Below are 26,143 nucleotides of genomic sequence, written 5' to 3'. Positions count from 1 at the left end.
GTTATGTGGGCCATTTACTTGAGATCAATCTATAAAAAAGTACTTAATGTGGACCAATTTTTGAGGCTAGCACTGATTTTTCCACAAGATAGTTCTTATACAACCAACAATTCTGAATCTTCTTTAGTTTGATATTAGGTAGTATACTCTTCTAAATAATTCCCCAAAACTGCAATATGATACCCTAAGACTCATTTTGGTAGGAATTCTGGCATATGCTACTTAAAAATTTATTATAAGAAAGCTCTGGATGAAATCTTGCAATTTGTGATGACATGGATGGAATTAGAGGGTATTATGCTTAGCAAAATAAGTCGATCAGAGAAAGACAATTATCATATGATCTCCCTGATACGAGGAAGTTGAGAGGCAACATGAGGGGTTTGGGGGATAGGAAAGGAATAAATGAAACAAGTTGGGATCAGGAGGGAGACAAACCATAAGAGACTCTTAAGCTCACAAAACAAACTGAGGGTTGCTGGGGGAGGGGGGTAGGGAGAGGGTGGTTGGGTTATGGGCATTGGGGAAGGTATGTGCTACGGTGAGTGCTATGAAGTGTAAAACTGGCAATTCACAGACATGTACCCCTGGGGCTAATAATACATTATAGGTTAATAAAAAAATAAAAAATAAATTAAAAAAAAAAAGCTCTGGATCAAAGTTTTATAATTATCCAGGTATCATGCATAATTTATATTGTCCATGTATGAATTATGCCTGTTTTCTATAGGTTTTTGCTATTTTTCTCATTAGGATTTCACAGTATTTTTGTGTAAAACTCCCAAAGTCAAAAGTCACTCAGAATTTCATGTTTTTAAACTGGTTTTTAATATATTAACCCACTTGATTATCTTTTGTGTCATCTAAATCAATATCAAAATCTAAGTCATCATCGCTTTCTTCTTGATTTCTTCTGCAACTTCTATGGTTGGAACGTAGATTACTTTCAGGATTTTCTGCCTTTTCTGGTTCTTTATTAAACCTAAAAAAAAAAAAAAAAAAAACTTCTATTTATTTCTCAGGCTTTCGTTTTCTAACTGTTGATTGAAAAGAACTTTATATTTCCTCATTGATAGGAGTCTAATAAGTATAAAGAAAACAATCCTTGAAGATTAACTCCAGTCTTGAAGTCTTGACTCCAACCAATTATAATACTGTTGTCAATAAAGTAGGCTCAAAGAAATTAATAAGTGATAACCATTCAAGAAACTTAGTTGCATAATGAATAAATTCTTATGTGATAAGTGATGAATATGAACTTCATAGATAAGTATTTTAATTTCCTAATTAAATATAGTTTTATTTTTACTATAATGATAGAAATATATAATAAATAATTAAGATTTTTTCCTGTTAGGTAGAAAAAAAGTCTAAATCAGTGTGATACACTGTACCTTAAGACTCTCAGAGCTACTGGATGTTTCCTCAAAAAAAAATTTAGAGATCAATTACTTAAAGAGTAAATCGCAAACATTAAAAAAAAAATACTCACGGAATAACAATGTCTTCTTTCTTTCCACACTTTGCACAAACTTCAAGTTCACAGGCACATGGTCTACACATTATGTGGTAAGAATCCTTCACTGACTTTTGTAAACATTTAACACTAAAAGTGGGGGGGAAAATCAAGCATTATTTTTTACCAATTGCCTAAGATTTATTTGATGAAATAAAATAAACATAGGGCTGCTCTACTAACTAAGCCATAAAGGCACCCCAGATTTATCTACTTTCTTAAAGCTTTTAAAAATGTCATCTGCAAATTGTGACAATTTTACTTCTTCCTTTCCTATTTGGACGCCTTTCATTTCTTTTTCTTGCCTAATTACTCTGGCTACGACTTTCAGTACTATGTTGAATCAAAGTAGCAAGAACAGGCATACTTGTCTTGTTCCTGATCTTAGAGGAAAAGCTTCTGGCTTTTCATCGTGAGTATAATGTTAGCTGTGGGTTTGTCATATAAGGCCTTTATTATGTTGAGGTATACTTCCTCTATACCCTGTTTGTTGAGAGTTTTCATCATAAACAGATGCTGACATTTTCTGTCTAATGCTTTTTCTGCATCTATTGAGAGTTGAATTTGGCTTGGTAATATTTTGTTGAGGATTCTTGCAACTACATACATCAGGGATCTAGGCCAGTAATTTTCTTTTCTTCTGCCATCCTTGTCTGGTTTTGGTATCAGGGTGATTTTGGCCTCATAAAATGAGTTTGGAAGTTTTGGAATGATTTGAGATGAATCACTATTAATTCTTTAAATATTGGCAGAATTCACCCATGAAACTGTCTGGTCCTGGAGTTTTGTTTGGGGGGAGGTTTTTAATTATTAATTCAATTTTACTAGTACTTAATCTGTTCAGATTTTCTTTTCTTTTTTTTTTTTTAAGATTTTATTTATTTATTTGTCAGAGAGAGAGAGAGAGACAGCACAAGCAGGGGGAGTGGCAGTCATAGCAGGCAGAGGGAGAAGCAGGCTCTCCACGGAGCAAGGGGCCCCATGCAGGACTTGATCCCAGGACCCCGGAACCTCGACCCGAGCCGAAGGCAGCAGCTCAACCAACTGAGCCACCCAGGCATCCCTGTTCAGATTTTCTATTTCTTTAATTCAGTCTTGGTAGGTTGTATGTTTCTAGGAAATTATCTATTTCTCCAATTTGTTCACATATGTTTGTTCATATAGTCTCTTGGGATCCTTTTTATTTCTGTTATATTACTTGTAACTTCTCCTCTTTTACTTCTGATTTTACTTGAGTCTTCTCTCTTTTATACTTGGTGAGTTTAACAAAAGATTTGTTAATTTTGTTTTATCTTTCCAAAGACCAGTTCTTAGTTTCACTGATCTTTTCTACTTTCTTTTTAGTTTCTCTCTCTTTCTTTCTTTCTTTCTTTTTTTTTTCCCCCTGCTTTGGTCTATGTTATTTCCTCCCTTCTCCTAGGTTTGGGCTTTACTTCGCCTACTTCTGCTGCATCTTTTAAGTTATGGTGTGTTCTATTTCCATTTTCAGTTGTCTTCAGGTTTTTTTAAATTTCTCTTTTGATTTCTTCTTTCACTCACTGGCTGTTCAGTTGTTTACTTCACTTTTGTACTCGTAATTTATTTCTGCTTTTACAGCACTGTGGTTGAAAAAGATGCTTAATATGATTTCAGTCTTCTTAAGTTTTTAAAGTTTGTTTTGTGCCCTAACATATGAACTATGCTGAAGAGTATTCCAGGTGTAACTGAGAAGAAAATGTATTCTGTTATTTCTGGATGGAATATCCTGTACATATTTGTATAATATTGTTAAAATGTTCACATTACCCAAAATAATATACAGATTCAATGTAATGGTTAGCAAAATTCCAGTGACATTTCTCAAAAAAATAGAACAATTCTAAACTTTATATGGAACCACAAAAGATCCTGAAGAGTCAAAGCAACCCTGAGAAAGAACAAAGCTGGAGATGTCACACATCTTGATTTCAAACTATATTACAAAGCTACAGTAATCAAAAAAGTATGGTATGGACATGAAAACAAGCACATAGATCAATAGAATAGAATTGATAGCCCCGAAACAAAAGCACACATATACGGTCAATTAATTTACAATAAAGTTGCCAAGAACAAACAATAGGAAAACAACAGTCTCTTCAATAAATAGGGCTGGGAAAACTGGACAGCCACATGCACAAAAAGTGAAACTGGATCCCTGTCCTACACCATACACAAAAACTCACTCAAATTGGACTAAATACTTGGCGTGTAAGACTTGAAATTATAAAATCCCTAGAAGAAAACATGGGCAATAAACTCCTTAATAGAGGCTTTTGCAATAATCTTTTGAATTTAAGACTAAAAGTAAAACAGAAAAATTAAAAATGAGTAAGGGGCACTACATCAAACTAAAAAGCTTCTGTACAGCAAAGAAAACCATTAAATGAAAAGGTAACCTACTAAATAAAAAATATTTACAAATCATATATAGTATCTGAGAAGGGGTTAACATCCAAAACATAATGAACTCACACAACTCAATAGCAAAAAACACAATCGGATTTTATAATCTCAATAGATACTTTTCCAAAGAAGATGGCCAACAGATATATGAAAAAAAAGCACATCATTAATTACCAGGGAAATGCAAACGAAAACTACAATGAGATCTCCCCTATACATGTTAGAATGGCTGTTATCAAAAAGACAAGAAAAATGGGGTGCCTGGGTGGCTCAGTGGGTTAAAGCCTCTGCCTTCGGCTCAGGTCATGATCCCAGGGTCCTGGGATCGAGCCCAGCATCAGGCTCTCTACTCAGCAAAGCCTCCTTCCTCCTCTCTCTCTGCCTGCCTCTCTGCCTACTTGTGATCTCCGTCTGTCAAATAAATAAATAAAATCTTTAAAAAAAAAAAAAGACAAGAAGAAGTGTTAATGATGTAGAGAAAAGGGGACCTTCTTTTATATAAAACAATATGGAGTCTCCTCAAAAAAACCACAATTAGAAATACCATATGATCTATTAACTCCACTTCTGGGTATTTCTCTTCAGAAAATAAAAACACTAACTTGGAAAGGTACTGCACCCCCAGCATTATTTGCAATAGCCAGGAAATGGAAACAACATATGGGCATCTGGCTGGCTATCAGTAGAGCATGCAACTCTTAATCTTGGGGTTATGCGTTTGATTCCCACATTGGGCATAGAGAGAACTTAAAAAAAAAAAGAAAAAGAAATGGAAATAACCAATGATTCTACTGATTGATGAATGAATGAAGAAAATGTGCTAAAATATACAATGGAATATTATTCAGACATAAAAAAGAAGAAAATCAAAAGGTACAAACTTCCAGTTATAAAATAAAGTCATGGGAAAGTAATGCACAGCCTAACAATTACAGTTAATATTAACTTGGATTGCATACTTGAAAGTTGCCAAGAGAGCAAATCTTAAAAGTTCTCAGCCGAAGAAAAAACAACTTTTTTTTTTTTAAAGATTTTATTTATTTGACAGAGAGAGATCACAAGTAGACAGAGAGGCAGGCAGAGAGAGAGAGAGAGAGGGAAGCAGGCTCCCCGCCGAGCAGAGAGCCCGACGCAGGACTCGATCCCAGGACCCTGAGACCATGACCCGAGCCGAAGGCAGCGGGCCAACCCAGTGAGCCACCCAGGTGCCCTGAAAAAACAACTTTTTTAACTATAGATGGTGGCAGACGTTAATGAGACTTATTGTGGTGATCATTTTGCGATGTATATAAACATCAAATCATTATATTGTACAACTATAACTAATATAATGTTATATATTGATTATACCTGAATTTTAAAAAATTTAGAACTTTTTGGGGCACCTGGGTGGCTCAGTCATTAAACATTTGCCTTTGGCTTGGGTTATGATCCCAGGGTCCTGAGATGGAGTTCTACATCGGGCTCTTTGCTCTGCCTGAACCCTGCTTCTCCCTCTCCCACTCTCCCTGCCTGGTTCCCTTTCTCACTGTCTCTCTCTGCCAAATAAATAAATAAAACCTTAAAAAAAAATTTAAACATCAAAGGACATTATTAGTATAGAAAAAAAAAATAAAACCTCATTGAATGGCAGAAAATATTTGCAAATACAGTAATAGATTTGTATCTAAAATACATAAAGAACTCTTCTAACTCAATAATATAAACACAAAATAGTAAAGGATTTGAATAGACATTTTACCAAAAAAAGATAAATAAATGGCCAATAAGCACATGAAAAGATGCTCAATGTCACTAGACGTCAGAATTGCAAATCAAAATTGCAATGACATACCACCTCACAAAACTAGAATGACTATTATCATAAAGAAGAACAATAACAAGTGTCAGTAACAATGTGGAGAAGAAGTTGGAACCTTCATATTGATGGTGTTAAGTAAAAAAGTATGGTTGCTTTTGAAAACAATCTGGCAATTCCTCAAAAGGTTAGATACAGAGTTAACATACAACCCTGGAATCCCAATTCTCTCTCTCTACACACACACACACACACACACACACACACACACACACTCACACAGGAGAACTGAAAACAAATACGCAGGGGCGCCTGGATGGCTCAGTGGGTTAAAGCCTCTGCCTTCGGCTCAGGTCATGATCCCAGGGTCCTGGGACCGAGCCAGCCTCTGGCTCTCTGCTCAGCAGGGATCCTGCTTCCCTTCCTCTCTCTCTGCCTGCTGCTCTGCCTAGTTGAGATCTCTGTCTGTCAAACGAATAAATAAAATCTTTAAAAAATAAAACAAACAAATATGCATACAAAAACTTGTCCCTGAGTGTTGCCAGCAGCATTATTTGCTAATAGCCAAAAGAGTAGGACAAGCCGAATGTCCATCAAGTAATGAATGGATAAAGAAGATGTACAGCTCTACAATGGAATATTTAGTAATAAAAAAGAATTAAGTACTGGTAAGTGTTACAATATACTTGAAAAAATTATGCTAAATGAAAGAAGCCAGTCACAAAACACTGCACGTTACATGATTCTGTTTATGTGAAATTCCAAAATAGGCAAATGGATAAAGACAGAAAGCAAGAGCGGGGTTGTTCAGGGGTTAATGGAGATGGACTACTACAGGGCATGGGGTTTCTTGAAGAGATGACTGTAAGGACCTATTTAGAAACTGTCTCTGCTCTCCTTCCCCCAGGGGATTTACTTGGAGACAAGTCCCAGAAACCAGCCTCAGGTAACAAAGCTCAAATACAGGGGTGGGTCAGGCCAGGTGGAGACATCCTATCAGTGGGGGTTTGCATACTGTCTCCCTAGCTACCAAGAAGTAGGGGCCCCAGCCCTTTGGGAGCCTTTTTGGCGCCAATCCTAACCAAGGTGTAATAGGCTGGTTCAAATGTCTACTAGGGTAAATTGTAACTCAAATGGTCACCCAGCATCACTGTGGAATTTCCTTTGTGTGTTACAATCTCATTGGCCACCTGTGCGTGGCCAGGCCCGACAGCATGGCCTTTGCCCTTAAAACTAGTCTGTGAAACAGAGAAAGGTCGCCCTCTCTTGTAAGAGGTGCGTCCCCGAACATTCAGTTAGATTCTTGATGCTTGGCGCGAAATAAAGCTTTGCTTGACCTTCGCTTTGTATCAGTCTCGCTCCTTTAATCACGGACCCATTACTGGGGCATAACAATGATGAAAATGTCAAATTGATTGTAGAGATGGTCACACAACTCTACGATACTGAATTATACATGTCAAATGGATGAACTGTATGGTGTGTGAATTAAATCTTCACAAAGGTTTTTTTAAAACATCAAATGAAGTGTTAGAAATAAGAAAAACCTGGAACAAAAGACGTAAGATACCAGAAATTCACTTTAAATATAAATATACAGATACAAATCGAACAAGGAAAAGAAAAAAAAGAAAGTAGGACAAGGGGAAAAAAACAAACACTAATCAACAGAAAGCTGGACTCACTATATTATTATCAAAATATACTTCAATTTCCAGGTATAAAAAGGACTATTACATGAAAATAAAGGGATCAATCTTCCAAAAACACAATAATCCTAAATGTTTATGCACCTAACAACAGGGTGTTAAAATAAATGAAGCAAAACTATTGCTGAAAAGAGAAATAGAAAAAGTACAGTTATGGACTTCCCTCTCTGTAACTGGTGGAGTAAGTCTACAAAAAAGTCAGTAAAGATACACAACACCTACCTGATAGAAGGCCATCAAATTTATAGAAATTCAACCCAACAAGAACAATGTATTCTCTTCAAGTACACATGGAGCATTCTTCATGACAGACCATATTTTGAGCCATAAAACCAATCTCAACAAATTAAAAAAAAAAAATCTTAAACCTGAAATTTGTTATTTTACTGCAATGAAATTAATTGATTAAAAAAATCAATAAAACAGAAAAATATCTGGAAAAGCCTTAATATCTAGAAAATAAAACAGTCCCAAATAACCTACACATCAAAGAGGAAATCAAAAGGGAAATTAGAAATATTTTGACTGTGGGCACCTGGGTGGTTCAGTCCGTTGATCCTCCAACTCTTGATTTCGGCTCAGGTCATGATCTGAGGGTCCTGGAATCGAGCCCCACATTGAGCTCATGGCGCAATAGGGAATCTGCTTGTCTCCCTCTCCCTCTGCCCTGTGTGTGTGTGTGTGTGTGTGTGTGCGTGTGTCTACACACACGCACGCATGCACTCTCTCTCTCTCATAAATAAATGAATCTCTAAAAAAATTAAAAAGAAAGAAAAGACTTAAAAAATATTTTGATGGAACAACAATGAAAACACAACATCAAAATTTATAGAATGGAGCTAAACATGTTCCTGGGAAATTTATATAATATTTATATTAAATAAGAAGAACTATCTAAACTTCTACTTTAAGAAAGTGGGGTTGGGGGGGAGTTGTAAATTAAACGCAAAGCAGACAAAAAGAAGGAAGAAATATCACTACAAACCAAAATCAATAAAATTGAGGGGTGCCTGGCTGGCTAGTTAGTAGAGCATGTGACCCTTGATATTGGGGTCATAATTTGAGACCCACAAGAAGAGCAGAGTTTACTTAAAAAAAAAATCAATAAAATTGAAAATAGAAAAATAGAGAAAATCAGTAAAACCAAAAGCAGCTCTATTAAAAAATTAATATAATTCATAAACACAAAGCCAGATTGATGAAGATAAAAAAAAAAAGAAACAAATTACCAGTATCAAGAATGAAAGAAGGGGCAGCGCTAGACAAATCCAACAGATATTAAAAGAATAGTAAGAGAATATTACTAACAACTCTATATCCATAAATTCAACAAGTTTGTTGAAACAGACAAATTTCTGGGGTGCCTTAGTGGCTCAGTCAGTTAAGCATCTGCCTTCATCTCAGGTCATGATCTCAGGGTCCTGGGATGGAGCCCTGTGTCCCCCTACTCCCTGCTCAGCGTCTGCTTCTCCTCTCCCTCTGCCTCTCCCTCACCCTCAGGTGTGCAATCTCTTTCTCTCTCTCAAGTAAGTAAACATTAAAAGAAAAAAAAAAAAAATAGACACGTTCCCGAAAAGGCATACTATCAAAACTTGCTTAAGAAGAAACAGAAAATCAGGGCCTCTGGGTGGCTCAGTCGTTAAGCGTCTACCTTTGGCTCAGGTCATGGATCCCAGGGTCCTGGGATTGAGCCTCACACTGGGCTCCCTGGAAAAAAGAAAGAAAGAAAAAAGAAGAAATAGATAATCTAAAAACTCCTCTACCCATTAAAGAGAAAATTAATCTTGGTTGAAAACTCTAGCCCCAGAAGGGCTTCACTAGTGAATTCTACCAAATAAGAAATAACACTAATTAAAAAAAAAAAAAAAAAAAAAAAGGAATAGTACTAATTTTACACAAATCCTTCCAGAAAAGAGAAAACAAAATAGGAAGGAACAGTGCCCAACTGATTTTATGAGACCCTAATATCATCACAAAACAAAGACAAAATCATAAGCTGGTTTTTCTAATGAACATAAATATCGAAATCTAGGACAAAATGTTAGCAAATGAAATTTAGCAATATATAAAAAGGATATATATCATGACCAAATAGGCTTTATCCAAGGGCATTCAAGGCTGATTCAAAATTAAAATCCATGAACACAGATAGAGGCGCCTGGGTGGCTCTGTGGGTTAAAGCCTCTGCCTTCGGCTCAGGTCATGATCCCAGGGTCTTGGGATGGAGCTCCGCATCAAGTCCCACATCAAGCCCCACACTGAGGCCCACATAGAGCTCTCTGCTCAGCAGGGAGTCTGCTTCCTCCTCTCTCTCTGCCTGCCTCTCTGCCTATTTGTGATCTGTCTGTCAAATAAATAAAATCTTAAAAAAAAAAAAATCCATGAATATAATTCACTAAATTGATGTTTTAAGGAAGAAAAACCATATATTGATTTCATTAGATGCAGAAAAAGCATTTAACAAAATTTAACATCCATTCATGATAAAAACTCTTAGCAAACTATAAAGAAATTTCCTCAACCTGATAAAAAGCTCCTAGAAGGAAATTACAGCTAATAACATACTTACTGATAAAAGAATGAATAAAATCAGGAAAAGGGCAAGAATATGGGCCCTCATCATCCCTTTTCAAAAACATACTAGGGATCCTAAGCAGTGCAACAAAGGCAAAAAAGAAATACAATAGCATACAGATTGGAAAGCAAGAAATACAACTTTCTTAATTTAAAAAAAAATCATTGTCTATGTAGAAAATTCCAACAAATTTACAAAAGCAGTATTAGAAATAAAAAGTGAGGGACACCAGGCTGGCTCAGTTGGTAGAGCATGCGACTCTCAATCTTGAGGGTTGTGAGTTCAAGTCCCACATTGGGTGTAGAGATTACTTAAAACTAAACTTTAATAAATAAATAAATAAAACAAATGTGAGTTTATTAAAGTCATAGTATAAATGGTCAGTAAACAAAAATGAACTATATATAGCAATAACCAATGTCTTTCTGTAGAAATTGGCAAACTGATTCTAAAAGCTATTTTTTTTAAAGCAAAAAAAAAGCTGTAATAGTCAAAACTATTTTGAAAAAGAAAACCAGCTGGAAGATTCATGATTGGATTTTAAGACTTATGATAAGGCTACAGTAATCAAGTTAGTGTGGTATTGGTGAAAGGATAAACACACAGATCAATGGGACAGAACATATTCCAGAAATAGATATATAGTATATATAATCGATTGATTTTTCAGCACAGTACAAAGGAATTCAATGGAGAAAAAACAGTCCTTTCAATAAATAATGCTGGAACAACTGGATATTCAAAAAATTAACAGGAAATGGACTAAAAGTCCAAATATAAAACCAAGAATTATACAACATCTAAAAGAAAACAGGAGAAAATATTTGTGATCCTAGGCCAGGCAAAGATTTCTTAGCTACAACAACAAAATCAAGAACAAAAATTCCTGATAAAGCCTGATCTTCACCAAAATAAAAAATTATTCCACTCTGAAAGTATAGGGGGGAACAAGGGTAGGCTGCCCCAAGATGGGACTTTGGCATGAATATTATGCTGAGTTAAAAGCAACCAAAACCCAGCAGATTCAGGAAAAGCCCTTTACTTCCCACACAACTGCTTGCTTATACCAGAAAGACAGTTATTAATAGAGATTCCACTTTACCTAGCCGTTTACCTACATAAAAGGAAAACCTCCGTTTTCTAAACATCTCCTCTTGCCTTCCTGCTAATGGTCTTTCTCCCCTTTGCATCCTCAGACCCCTACCCCTCTCCTTAGCTCATACAGATCATGTTACCTATCTTTGGAATTTCCATGTCTCTGTGGATTCCCTGTACTTATACTATTAAACTTGATTTTCTCCTGTTAATCTGTCTTATGTCGATTTGATTCTTAGTTCGGCTAGCAGGACTTTGAAAGGTAGAGGAAATTCCTCCTCCCCAACAAAAGTCACTATTAAGAGAATTTAAAAAAAAAAAATGGCAGAGGTTGGCAGAAAGTATCTGCGAAACCGATACCTGATAAAAGATTTGTACCCGCAATATATAAAGAACCTTCAAAACCCAGTAATAAGTAAACAATTCAATAAAACCATAAGCTAAAATATATAAAGAAGACTTCACTAAAGAAGAAACATATGCAGAATGAGCACATGGAAAGATGTTTAGCATCACTGGTGATCAAACAAATGCAAATTAAAATCACAATGAGATAAAGCTACTCACTTAAGGCTAAAACAGGACACATTGGGGCGCCTGGGTGGCTCACCTGGTTAAGCATCTGAGTTTGGCTCATGTGAACCCAGAGTCTTAGGATTGAGCCCACGTTGGGCTCTGTGCTGAGCAGGGAGTCCACTTTGCCCTCTCCCTCTGCCTCTGCCCCTCCTCCTGCTCGTGTTCTATCTCTCAAATAAATAAAGTCTTTAAAAATAAATAAATAAATAAATAAATAATAAAATAAAACAAGACAAAACAAACAGAAGATCCTAAGTGTTGATGAGGATGCAGAACATCTAGAACTCCTACACTGCCAGTAAGAATGCAAACAGTAGGGGCGCCTGGGTGGCTCAATGTGTTAAAGCCTCTGCCTTCGGCTCAGGTCATGATTCCGGGGTCCTGGGATCGAGCCCCGCATTGGGCTCTCTGCTCAGCGGAGAGCCTGCTTCCTCTTCTCTCTCTCTGCCTGCTTCTCTGCCTACTTGTGATCTCTGTCTGTCAAATAAATAAATAAAATCTTAAAAAAAAAAAAAAAAACGAATGCAAACAGTACAGCCATTTTGGAAAACAGTCTGATACGTCCTTATAAACACGTCCCTAGCATACAATCCAACAATCTCAGTGCTACACATTCACTCAAGAGAAATAAAAACCTGTTCACATAAAACCCTGTACAGGAATGTATATGACAGCATAATTCATAATCACCAAAAACTAGCAAAACCTAAGGGTCCATCAATTGGTGAATGAACAATCACTAGTCCATCTTTACCGAACTACTCATCCACACTAAAATATGGATGATTCTCAAATCTACTATGAAGTTAAGGAAGCCAACCTCAAAAGGCCATATGCTATATGATTGTATATATATGACATTCTGGAACAGGTTAAAGTATAGGAAATGGAAATAGATCGGTGTTTCTTAGGGACTGAGAGTGTGGGTGTGATGAAAGACTGAAGCAGAAAAATGTTCAGTTTTAGCCCATAAGGCTGATCTATAGCCTGCATAGTTTTGAGCAAGTAGGTGCTGGTTGCTACAGTCTTTTTTTTTTTTTTTTTTTAATGATTTTACTTATTTATTTATTTGACAGAGAGAGAGAGGGCACAGTAGGCAGAGCAGCAGGTAGGGGGAGAGGGAGAAGCAGGCTCCCTCTGAGGGCTGCTCTGACTGAGCGACCCAGGCACCCAATAAATCTTAAAAACAAAACAACAACAACAATAACAAAAGAATGAAGGGGGCTCCTGAGTGGCTCAGTCGTTAAGCATCTGCCTTCAGCTCAAGTCATGATCCTAGGGTCCTGGGATCGAGTCCTGCATCAGGCTCCCTGCTCACTGAGAAGCTTGCTTCTCCCTCTCCCAATGCCTCTGCTTGTGTTCCCTCTCTCACTATGTCTCTCTGTGTCAAATAAATAAATAAAATCTTTATTAAAAAAAAAAAAAAAAGAATGGGTGCCTGGATGGCTCAGTTAAGTGTCTGCCTTCCGCTCAGGACACGATCCTAGGGTCCTGGGATCAAGCCCAGCATAGGGCTCCAGCTCAGTGGGGAGCCTGCTTCTCCCTCTCCCTCTGCCTGCCACTCTGCCTACTTGTGCTCTCTATCCCTCTGACAAATAAATAAATAAAATCTTAAAAAAAAAAAAAAAAAAGGAGTTCTTTCTTGGCCAGTGCATTCAATGACCCCACAATAGGTGGAGTGACTACAAAGTTTTAGGGTAATGGAACCAACTGTCTTATATTTTAATTGTGTATTAGTCTTACAACTGTATTCATTTTTCAAAACTTACAAAACTGTTGCTGAAAACATGAAAGGAGGCCCAAAATGGAGTTACTCAAGCTAAGCCCCAAATCACCAAACCAAGATGTAGTCCACTTTTAGCTCTGCCAGAAATGGAATCCTACACCAGTCAGGCATCTCCTAATCAGCACCAGTTAAGTGACCTGCCTAACAGACCCCTGTCAGCTCCTAGAGGAAAGCTTCCTAGGGTAACCAACCAGCTTTTTTGTCTAGTATAATTTCCTTGTTCCCACTCCCTTCTGCCTATAAGTATCTTACATTTCACATACCTCCTTGGAGCTCCTTTCTGTCTGCTAGACTGTATGGACTGATTCATGAATCAACAAATATAGCTAATAAGATCATTAAAATTTACTCAGTTGAGTTTTGTTTTTTAATACTGTACACTAAAAAGGATGAATTTACCACATAAAAATCATATCTTCAAGAGACCTGACAGACAAAAATCTAAGTTAGAATTAAAAAACAAACAAACAAACAAAAAACCTCTCTAATATACAATCTAAGTGAAAATAATTATTAAAAATTTCTTATTAAAGCATTTGGTAGGTTTATATTTTGGATTTCTAAAAAGCTTTACTTAATTACTCTGCGATAAAAACAGATTTAAAGAATGTACATCATTAGAACACACACAGATGAAGTTCTAACAATCCACATGGATTAAGAAAAGTTTCAGGTTTTCTTTTAGTTTCAAATTTTTAAAAGTTTTAAAATAATTTTAAAGAAAGTCTGTCTTTGTTAGGTTCATCAGAGACCTCAGGGAAATTAGAATGTTTTCATTTCTGTGAATGTGTTGTTTCATACCAGGGAGTCCTGGATTAAACCAATCCTTAAGAATTCAAATTGTTAATTCAAGGATAAAACTGTATTTACAGAACTGTTAATGTTAAAATTCACATGTAAAATAGGCTTCAAAATGGGATATCCTGTTTTGGAATCTGAAGTTAAAAGATCCCAAAGTCTAAATTCTCTAGCCCACTGAGTCCCCAAAACAGTGACTCTTAACACTGTCTCCAACACCTGCATAGCTTATTAAAATGCAGATATCTGGGTTACAGCCATTATTTACACGCTCAGAATCTTGGGGATGGGTCCCAAGAATCTGTTAAACTCTCTAAGAAATTCTTATGCACATTACCACTTGAAATTCTTGACCAGATCAAAGTATTACTGCCTAAAGATGGGCGTTTTCCAGTGTTCCTCCTGCTAGTTGAGACTGTAATGGCCAATTCAAAGACCAGCAGGCATTCTACTGCTGAAATCAACTATACTCTTCAAATTTAAGATCACTCTGAAAAACAGCCAGGTTTTATTATGTTAACAGCCCTATAAATATATGTATGCCTATCTTTTAAGGAGACACACAGATTTTTTAAATATTTCCTTTTTGTCAATGTGAAATATGTTTGTGGAAATGTAATATGAATTTATACACTTAAACTTAACAAGCTTCCAGTTTCCCTTGCACGTAAGTAGGACCCTTGTGCACCTTCTCTTTCAAATCTCTTAATTCAGGCTTTATGTCTTCACTGGGAGTAGAATGAAACAAGGTCTGAAAGTAATTGAATTTTTGCATTTTTTTTTACCTCAAGACTCAAAGAATCTTGATTTTAAGAATGGAATGGTTTAGATATTATTTTAATGATAAGAGACACACCTTTCAAGTTGTCATAAAATCTGTGAAATATCATGAAACATCTTTTAAAGTGGCTGAAAATTATTTAATCACTCTTGAGTGGCTTTTTCCTACAAAATACACAGTAAAGAAAAACGTTAAATTCACCTAAATAAAAATTTTACCTATTTTCCCTTGAAAATGGCTATATTTTGAGTATTTTAAGTCCAACGCTCAACGAACTTCAGAGATGTTAAAATAATCATGGATTTGCCTTCTCTTTATTTCTCCACGAAATCTAATTCCCAGAAACAATCAATCTTGACCATGCATAAATCAAAACTAATCATTTCAGTGGAAACCATGGCCAAATAAAAACACAGGTCACTCCTATTAACCATGTTTACTGACAAAGGAGACAGTAGTACATCTTTTTAAAAATTATGCCATATTTACTTTTTTATAATGAAAAACACAATAGGATAGAAAAAGTAATTAAAAGCTAAAATATGCTCACTACATATTTAAGGGTGAAAGTCAGGACAAAACTTGAAGTTTTCAATGGACCCCTGTAAATACTAACAGATATTATTTTAAAAATAGCACTGACCGAGATTCTACCACAGCTTTGACATGCTCTTGTCATATAATCTTTGAAAGTCACTCCCTTTGAGTCTCATTCTTCATAATGAATTCTAAAAGTGCTGGCACCTTAGCATGAACAAAAGACAGGGGCACCAAACTGTACTAGTAATCACTGTATTTGTCACTTCCAAAAACTCAGTTAAAAAACAAAAAGAAAAACTCAGATTTTTCTACTAACATTGCTGTGATATTAACATACTTTTATATTATATAATAAAACATATCAACATTCAGAAGATCAGTAGAACTCAGTGAACTAGTATTTTCCAAACCAGCAAATGTATGTTATAAAATCATGCATGGGTATGGGGCACCAGTCTGGCTCACAGGGTAGAGCGTGCAACTCTTGAGAGGATTTCTACAATTATCTGGGAAAAGCTATTAAAATTTACTTTTACTCCTTTTAAAATTTATTCTTTCCTTTTTTTTTCTACTAGCCAGACACTAAAGAAGTTTTTTAAAAATGTGCAACAATGCCACTTGTCTCACTAGTATTTTTGTTTCTAAGGTTATTTTTCACAAAAAGTTATTAACACTTACTGGGCATATTTTGCTTATATTCATATTAGTTAGTAAATGATTATTTTTAAAATGTCTGCATTTTCATATCTAATACAATAAACAGCAATAGATAAAACCCATATAAACCCATATAAGCCAAGCTTTCTCAGGTGCTCAAAACTTTATGAGTTACAAAGGGGTCCTGAAACAAAAGGTTTAAGAACCACTGATCTAGACAATAAATACTAAAGGAAAAATAACCGTTCTTATGTTTTTAGCACTTGCTACAAGTAAAAGGCTTATTTTACTCTGCAACAACTTCGCGGGCACTGTCTTCATTTCCTGGTTAAATTATTACACTTTAACCTTTAGCATAATTCAGCTCCACTTGTAATACTCGTAATATGCGATGACTAGGTGCTTTCGTAAACAATGAGCTATGGTACTCCACCCTTGATGTACAAATAATACAAACTCAACATTGACAGAGTTCCATAAAGTCACACTTCCTGCAGTGACTCTAAGTAATGTGCTAACATAGAAAGATTCTGAAACCATACTAAGGAATGATATCATATGCTACTTAGAAAATGCTTTTAAGGAAACAGTATCTCTAAACTCCAACAATTTTGAGTACAAAAAGCTACAATTCACCTCCTTGTGTCCACACAAGGCTTAAAAATAAGTGTTTAAGTGTGTTTAAATAAGTGTGTTTAAAAATAAGCGGAGAGGAGTGCCTGGGTGGCTCAATGGGTTAGGCTTCTGCCTTCGGCTCAGGTCATGATCTCAGGGTTCTGGGATCGAGCCCCACATCAGGGTCTCTGCTCAGCAGGGAGCCTGCTTTCCCTCTCTCTCTGCCTGTCTCTCTGCCTACTTGTGATCCCTCTCTCTGTTAAATAAGTAAATAAATAAAATCTTAAAAAAAAAAAATAAGTGGAGAGACTGTACTACCTCTTGTCATCCCAGATTTGATTAGAACAATTCCTAAGAGTACAAAATATTCACTTCTCACCAAGAGTAACTTAGAAAAAAAAGAGAAAATGGAAGCTACTGCACTTTAGGGCAGGCAATTTTAAATCAAAGCTTGCTGTATCTATCAATATTAATGTTAAAAAGTAGGTTTCATGCACAGGTGAACAATGGATGACAGTAACGAAAACTTTCCACTTTTACACTTGAATATTAAGGACTTCGATATGAAATGAAGAGTAACCTGTGAGCAAAACTCCACTCTGGGACATTTTACTACTCCTGGAATGGGCTTACACAACTCTCACGTCACTGATTAACCATCAGAGTCTCAACCTATTATAAGAAATGCTGGGGCTGAAGAATATAACCAAAGAGCCCAAACTATATAGTTCATTGTCATAGACTGATAACAGAAGGGACTGATAACACTGTAGCGTATAATAATGTTTACTTCTTTTAAAATGTTTATTTTATTTTTTTAAGTAAACTACACTGAGGTGAGGCTTAAACTCACAACCCAGAAGTTATAGTTGCAATCTCTTATCGACTGAGCCAACCAGGCACCCTTACTTTTTGTTTTGTTTTGTTTTTTTAAATAATCTCTTTTCCCACTGTGGGGCTCAAACTCACAACCCTGAGATCAAGTCACATGCTATACAGACTGAGTCAGCCAGGGATCTCAGAACAGAAGAACCCAAAGACCATACATACAGAGACACCTCGAGATTATCCACATTATCTATCAAAGGGAACATGGGATTCTTGTTCATTTTTCCTCCTTGCCCTGGTGATTTCCTCACAGGGTGTCCTACAAACATTGTTTACAGCACTCTTTTACCTTTAATTTATATCTTTTCTAAATCTACCGCTCCTGTTTTCATTTTATTAGTCCTCTGCAGTCTCACCTTGTACCCTATGGGTCTCTTTCATCTTTTACTTATACCTGACACTTCTCAATCTGCCCAAGAATTATTTGTGGGCCTATCTCTCATAAAAGATTGTAAACTCCTTGGTGTTGGAGATTGATTTCGGCATCTTCTATAATATATAGCAGAACGTCTTATATATTGAAGACATTATTTGAAATAACTGCAAACACAGAATTTGATTTTGCCACATCAAATTTAAATTCTATGTAGGGGGCGCCTGGGTGGCTCAGTGGGTTAAAGCCTCAGCTGAGGTCATGATCTCAGGGTCCTGGAATCAAGCCCCGCATCGGGCTCTCTGCTTGAGGGGGAGCCTGCTTCCCCCCCCCTTTCTCTCTGCCTGCCTCTCTGCCTACTTGTGATCTCTGTCTGTCAAATAAATAAATAAAATCTTAAAAAAAAAAATTCTATGTAGCAAGTTCTATGTGACAGTTACTTTCCACCCATGATGAATATAGTCTCTTATAAAAGAAAAATATTGGGATGCCTGGGTAGCTCAGTCGCTTAAGCATCTGCCTTGGGCTCAGGTCATGATCCTGGAATCCCAGGATCATGTCCTCCATTGGGCTCCCCCTCAGTGGGGAGTCTGCTTCTCCCTCTAACCCTCCCTATCCCATGTTCTCTCTCTCTCACATACAAACATACATAAATAAAATCTTTTAAAAATATATTAATTTTGTGGGGCTCCTGGGTGGCTCAGTTGGTTAAACCTCTGCCTTCAGCTCGGGTCATGATCTCGGGGGATCAAGCCCCACATCAGGTTCTCTGCTCATCAGGGAACCTGCTTCCCCCTCTCTCTCTGAAAACTACTGGACTGATATATGTCAAGTTTCAGTGGGGCTTGGCCCTGTGAGTATCCATGTATTTTGTATACACCAAGGTTTCTCAACCAAGACACTAGTAACATGCTGGGCTGGATATGTCTTTGATGCGATGGCTGTCCTATGCACTTTAGGATTTTTTGTAGCATCTGGCCTTTACCCACTATATGCCAGTAGCATCCCTTCCAACTTCTCAAGTCAAGACCATCAAAATTGTATCCAGGGGCACCTGGGTGGCTCAGCTGGTTAAGCATCTGCCTTCAGCTCAGCTCAAGTCATGATCCCAGGGTCCTGGGATTGAATCCTGCTTCTCCATCTCCCACTCCCCCTGCTTATGTTCCCTCCCTGCTTGTGTTCCCTCTCCCACTGTGCTCTCTCTGTCAAATAAATAAATAAAATATTAAAAAAAAAAATTGTCTCCAGACACTGCCAAATGTCACACGGGGGGGGGGGGGCCACAATCATCCCCTCCCATTTGAGAACTGCTAATGCAGGGGACATATAGATCCACTTCTAAGCTCAGAGCCCAATTTGTTTGTGGTCTGTTGCTGTTTTATACTAGCTTCTCCTTTCTCTTCTACTACTATGGTAATGATAAACATAAGCTAACACTATATTCTTGGCAAATTCTTTTTATGAGTAGGAAGAGAAAAAAAGCAGGCTAGAGATTCTAACACAAATATGGGTATTTGCCTATAACCCTTCTAAAGTAATACTTGAAAAAGGTTGCTTGGTTACCTGAAATACAAGGCACAAGAAGTTTCTAGGTACTAGCTTAGGCATTTCAATGCCTGAATATAAAATCTATTTATTTGGACATGTGTATTAAACAAAAAAAATAAGGTGTCTGGCTGGCTCAGTTGGTAGAGCATACAACGCTTGTTCCCAGGGTCCTAAGCTCAAACCCCACTTTGGGCATTGAGCTTACTTTAATTAACTAATTAATTAATTCCATTCATTCATTCATTTATTCATTTAATTAATTAATTAATAAGCAGGTCTATACATGTGGTACTCAGGGGATAACTTTCATAAACAAGACAGGTGACTATAAAAATTAATATAGCATTAGGCTCAGACAAAGAGAAGAACAACGCTTTTTGAATGAATAATATAATACTGAGAAATCACTGTACGAGGACAGGAAAACATGGCTTTGGAATGGGAGCAATTTGCATTTGAATCTTAACTCCATCTGCTTTACTTTCTGATCTTGGCTAAAACATATAATCCGTCTGAGCCCAGGAAAAAAAATACAAAAAAAACAAAAAAAAACACCCAACTTTATTTCTTGTCTTGCATTGCTTGAGGAAGGGGATAATCTTTTAACCATCTATATTTCCAATATAGCTGGAAAATAATTTGATAAATGAATTTTACATAAAAATGTCAAGACTCTTTTCTTCTTTAAGAGCTACACAAATCATTTAACATTTGTAAGATCTCTTGCTTTTCCAATTAATTCAGTTCCACACTTAAGGTTATTTACAGGATTCCTGAGTGATTTGGGACTGACCAAGTACAGTAACGAATGCTTTTAATTTATCTTTGGGTTTTCTTTTTCAAAAGTCAAAACCGGGGCCCTTGAAAAATGAGGGTTTTTTTTTTTTTTTTTAAGATTTTATTTATTTGACAGAGAGACACACAGAGAGAGAAGTAACACAAGCAGGGGCAGAGGGAGAGGAAGAAGCAGGCTTCCCGCCAAGCAGGAAGCCTCTATTCGGGGCTTGATCCCAGGACTCTGGGATCATGATCTGAGCCGAAGGCAGACGCTTAACAACTGAGCCACCCAGGTGCCCCAAAAAATGAGGTTTTATATAAAAAGATTTAGACTCATTCTGATCCACAATTCTTACATATATAAGCAATCTTTAAGTCTAATGATTAGACCATTTGGGTGTCCAGGAGTTGTTGGTGGCACCTAAGAAGCCCTCCAACCAGGGATTAGCAAGGACTCGCCTTAAAATCAAAACACATAAGCCAAAATGAGTGGGAATCCTGCTACAGAGTAACCTGACCTCTGATTAAACAGCCAGGCATGGGGGTGCCTGGATGGTTCAGTGGGTTAAAGCCTCTCCCTTCGATTCAGGTCATGATCTCAGGGTGCTGGGATCGAGCCCCGCTTCGGTCTCTCTGCTCGGCAGGGAGCCTGCTTCCCCCTCTCTCTCTGCCTGCCTCTCTGCCTCCTTGTGATCTCTGTCTGTCAAATAAATAAATAAAATCTTCAAAAAAAATAAAAGTTGCCCTTTAAAAAAAAAAAAAAAAGAAAGAAAGAAAGAAATATCAAACAAACAAACAAACAAACAAAAAAACCAGCCAGGCATGAAACAAGGTGGTGGCTCATCTCAGCTCTTACAGAGAAGAGAAGCTGTGAAAAGCTGAGCATTAGCTTTATAAGCCTTTCACTTCACTTCCATAAAGACTTGAAGATCTGAGTATTCGATGATATTTAAAACTACCTTTGGGCGCCTGGGTGGCTCAGTCATTAAGCATCTGCCTTCGGCTCAGGTCCTGGGATGGAGCCCCACATTGGGCTCCCAGCTCAGCAGGGAGCTTGCTTCTCTCTCTTCTACTCCCCTCACTTGTTTCTCTCTCAAACAAATAAAATCTTAAAAAAACAAAAACAAAAACAAAAAAACCCCTACCTTATAACCAAGGGTATGACACTGTTTATGTAGGATGACACTGTTTACGTAGCACTAATGGATGATCTTTTTATCCTCCTCCCTCTCACGACTGACAATCATCCCACCCCCGCCCCTAGCAAATACACATTCTGGGCTCTTACAGCTCCAGTTAGGACATCTTTTCCAAAAATCTCTGGAATGGTCCAGGGTTTTTTTCAGTAACTGGGACAAAGTGTCATAAAGAACATGATCATAAAAATCCTGTAAAATGTCACGTCACTGGAAAGGAAACATGAGGCCTCCTCTGCCAAGTACAAACACAACACAGTTCTCGCTTCTGTGGTCAAAACAGATAACATGGAAGAGTTTAGATGTCTAATTCTTTCTTGGGTCTAATATTTGGGATTAGATCGCAGGGGCAATGGAAATTTGCTAATCATCCATGATTTTTGGTGATTTACAAGCCCAATGAGTAAGATAAAAGAGCTTCAATTTTCCCAATATTCAGAATATTACTTCATTACAAAAGAAATGTTCACCTATAAATAGTCCCTCCTCCTCTTACATTTTATGTTCTGTTGAACTTTTCCTTATGTACATCATTTGGCTACATAATCTGTGGCAAAAGATAGCTAGACAAGTAAAATACTCAACATTTTCATCAATGACAATATTTGGGGTGCTGGAAAATTATCTTTTCACAAAAGACACATCCAATGTCAAAGAAAACTTCTCATATAAATCCTGACAAAAGACAAATTTAACTTCTAAGCAAGATTAGCCGGAGTAAAACATTCAAAATTTCTAAGTAAGTTATGTTACCACCAGAATCTTTCATCAATGCACTTAAATCCCTTATAACGCTGGTAAAGTGTTAATATGCAGAGAGTGCAACATGAATATAGTTAAGTCATACTTTCTAGGACACTCTCAATCCTGGATTGGAGTTTGAAAGCTAGGCTTTCCAAAATGCCTCATGTGCCATGTGTTCAGTGTAATTTGAAATTCATGATATTCTTGGCCAGGCAGGTGACATCCTCAGGAACATGGTTTAAACCTTAAAACATGGTTTAAACCTTCAGACCTTGGTTTAACTGACAATTTCTTAGTCTCTCATGAATAATCATTTGTTCTACATTAGGTTGGGCTTCTTTATTACATTTATTATTGTAATATAATGTAATGTAATATAAATGTAATATAAATATTACATTTATTATTCTTTATTATATCTTCCTTTGCTTGAATGTCTTATTATCTGTAATTGGGAATTTAAACAATAATACATATCCTTCATTTTGCACTCACCGTGAGCTAACCTCATCGGCCTTAGGGTGATGTGGAACAGCAGCTCCTGAGGTCCTCTCAGCCTTCATCTCCTTGACCTACCTGAAGTTTCTCAAAGAGCTCTGGGTCACCACATTACCTAGGTAGTGGTAACATTATCATGACCTTTCCTGATTCCAAAGACTTCAATGACTCCAAGATAGGACAGAATTGCTGACCCTTGGGTTGAGGTGTCCACATTCAACCATTTTTTTTTTAAGAGTTTTTAAAAACTTTTAAATATATTTATTTTGAGTAATTCCTACATCCAACATGGGACTTAAACTCATGACCCCAAGATCAAGAGTCATGTGCTCTTCTGACTGACCCAGCCAGGCACCCAAAGTTATAGCAACATTTAGAAAGAAATCTTTTTTCTTTTCTTTTTTTTTTTAAGGTTTTATTTATTTACTTGACAGAGAGAGATGGTGAGAGAGGGAACACAAGCACAGGGCATGGGAGAGGGAGAAGTAGGCTTCCCACTGACCAGAGACCCCTATATGGTGCCCAGTCCCAGTACCCTGGGATCATGACCTGAGCCAAAGGCAGATCCCTAACAGCTGAGCCACCTGGCACCCCAATCCCTTTTTTGTTTTTAAGAGATTTTTATTTTTTAACAAGTCTTTACAGGCAACACAGGGCTCAAACTCACACCCTCAAGATCAAGAGTCGCATGCTCCACCAACTGAGTCAGCCAGGTGCCTCTAGAAAACTACAAATAATATAATAGGCCTATAAACTAAAACTACATGGCTTATGGCACAACCAGCTACAGAAAAGACAGTAGAAAACACAGTTAATTTGTTCATGGAAATCTAGCCTTGGATAGCACCAACACTTGTTAAACTTCCCTACTGCTAATTTGGGCCACTGAGAATAAAACTCATCAGAATTGTTTAAAAGTATCTTCTTTTGGGAGGAAATGCTAAAGAACATGAAAAAAAAAGACTGAAAGGGGGGCACCTGATGGTTTACTCAGGAAGTTCCCATCAGCTCAGGTCATGATCTTAGGTTAGGGTCAGGCTTTCCACTCAGCAGGGAGTCTGCTTCTCCCTCTCCTATTGCCCCTCCCCCTGCTTGTATCTGTGTGTGTGTGCGTGCGCGCGCGTGTGTGCGCGCGCGCGCACATGCACAAGCACTTGCGCTCTCTCTCTCTCTCCCCCCAGCACTCTTTCTCTCTGACAAATAAATAAAATCTTACAAAAAAAGAATAGGGTGGGAAAGGGTGAATCCACTTTATAAAGAAGGAATCAGCATGTAAGATGAAATTCTCCATGGGAGAATGGAAGTTTTTTTTCCACCTACCTTAGTATTTAGTTGGATATAATTTTGAGTATCGGGGAAAGAAATAATAAGCTGATACATATATTGTTGGTAAGATAATTAAGAAACATAACTCACCATTTTTTAGGCTTCGACAAGGGTTTATATTTGCTGTATTTTACACGCCATTCAAGTACTTCTTTACAGCGCTGACAAACTCCATCATGAAGCTTTGCATTAATTTTCTTAAAACCAAACAGAAAAACAAAGTAAGAATTTCATTGGTGAGCCAGCATTGAAAACCCTGTGAAAAAGGCACATGAGAAATTTAAGTAGTTTTCAAATAGTAACCTAAATTTAATCTGCTTAACATTTTATGATACACTGTGTAATTTTATGTGTATTACTCAAGTTGATTCTTTACAAAGGCAAAGATTTTTTTTTAAGATTTTTTAAATTTATATGATAAAGAGAGAGAGAGACAGTGAAAGAGGGATTACAAGCAGGGGGAGTGGGAGAGGGAGAGGCAGGCTTCCCACTGGGCAGGGAGCTTGATGTGGCACTCTATCCCAGGACTCTGGGATCAAGACCTGAGCCAAAGGAAGACGCCCAAAGACTTTGCCACCCAGGCACCCACCAAAGGCAAAGATTCTTAACTAGGTGTAGCTCAGAATCATCCAAGAAACGTTTTAACCTCTTGGCAGGAGCATTTGAGAAGCCCGGCCCCCGCACTGATTCTGATGTGTGCAAATGTTAAAACTCAAGTTTGTACCATCAAGACATGTGCGTTTTACTATATGTAGGTTATACCTCAAAAATAATGTAATAATAAAGAAGAAAACCTAATGCATATTTTAAGACTACTGTTTCCAGGGGCGCCTGGGTGGTTCAGTGGGTTAAAGCATCTGCCTTCAGCTCAGGTCATGATCCCAGAGTCCTGGGATCGAGCCCCGAATCGGGCTCTCTGCTCAGCGGGGACCCTGTTTCCTCCTCTCTCTCTGCCTACCTCTCTGCATACTTGTGATCTCTGTCTGTCAAATAAATAAATAAATAAAATCTTTAAAAAAAATAAAAGACTACTGTTTCCAACAATTCAAATCTTACCAATGAGAAATGAGACAATACACTGAGAAATTACAGTCCTAAACTGTCAGTCTATAGAAGAGAGCAGACACCATGACACCTGAGAAAGGAGTGTCAGGCAGAAGCAGCTGGAAGCACAAAGGCATTTAATTCTTCAATTTAATACTTTCTTCTTCTCATGTAAAGAAAAAATGTTTTGGAAAAGTTACCCTGCTAATCTGATTTCTTCAAAACAGAAAAGAGGGGCACCTGGGTGGCTCAGTCGTTAACTGTCTGCCTTTGGCTCGGGTCATGATTTTAGGGTCCTGGGATTGAGCCCCACATCAGGCTCACTGCTCAGTGGGGAGCCTGCTTCTCCCTCTCCCACTACCACTGCTTGTGTTCCCTCTCTCACTATATCTCTTTCTGTCAAATAAATAAATAAAATCTTAAAAAACAAACCAGAAAATAAATGTGTGCATGGAAATATCTGTCGTGGGAAAAGAGATTTATAGGGGAAAAAACTCACCATATTTATTATGATCTCTTCTCAAAATGTGCTGGGAAATTAGGAGGATGAAAAGAATTTAAACGTGTCATGTGTTTTCCCCAGTAGTTTTACATTCTATAACATATTCATGTGATTCAGGACCCAGACTATTTATGTTCACTAAGTACTCTGAGAATTCTCTTACTTTGGCTGCGGAAGCCTGGTCTTTGCCTATTGTTGGAATAATGAGTAAAGGAACATTTTAAGTTTTCTTTGTTTCCTTTTTTAATTTCTCAAGAAGAGAAAGAAAAGGATTCTTTGGGAGAAAGAAAGACACAGATTCTTTGGGAGGTTATCTGATGCTGAGTTAAAAGTACAATGTTTTAAAGATCATTAAAAAAAAAAAAACAAAACTTTGG

The 26,143-nt window shown here is 37.2% G+C and overlaps 1 protein-coding gene across 1 annotated transcript in view; it reads right to left on the bottom strand.

The window, feature by feature from the left end:
• Window positions 1–809: 809 nt before the first annotated feature.
• CUNH9orf85 (chromosome unknown C9orf85 homolog) overlaps window positions 810–26,143 on the bottom strand; it is a 63,883-nt gene continuing 38,549 nt past the window's right edge. Inside the window, exons 2-4 of the mRNA XM_032866626.1 lie at window positions 24,311–24,417; window positions 1,493–1,606; window positions 810–982 (exon numbers count right to left, since the gene is read on the bottom strand). Of these exons, the coding sequence (XP_032722517.1) occupies window positions 835–982; window positions 1,493–1,606; window positions 24,311–24,417 (369 nt within the window). The 3' untranslated portion in view covers window positions 810–834. The remainder of the gene's footprint in view (window positions 983–1,492; window positions 1,607–24,310; window positions 24,418–26,143) is intronic.

This window comes from Lontra canadensis, unplaced genomic scaffold, assembly GCF_010015895.1.
Source record: "Lontra canadensis isolate GAN:19392208 unplaced genomic scaffold, GSC_riverotter_1.0 scaffold31, whole genome shotgun sequence".
Taxonomy (NCBI): Eukaryota; Metazoa; Chordata; class Mammalia; order Carnivora; family Mustelidae; genus Lontra; species Lontra canadensis.
This window is presented reverse-complemented; position numbering and strand designations above follow the sequence as displayed.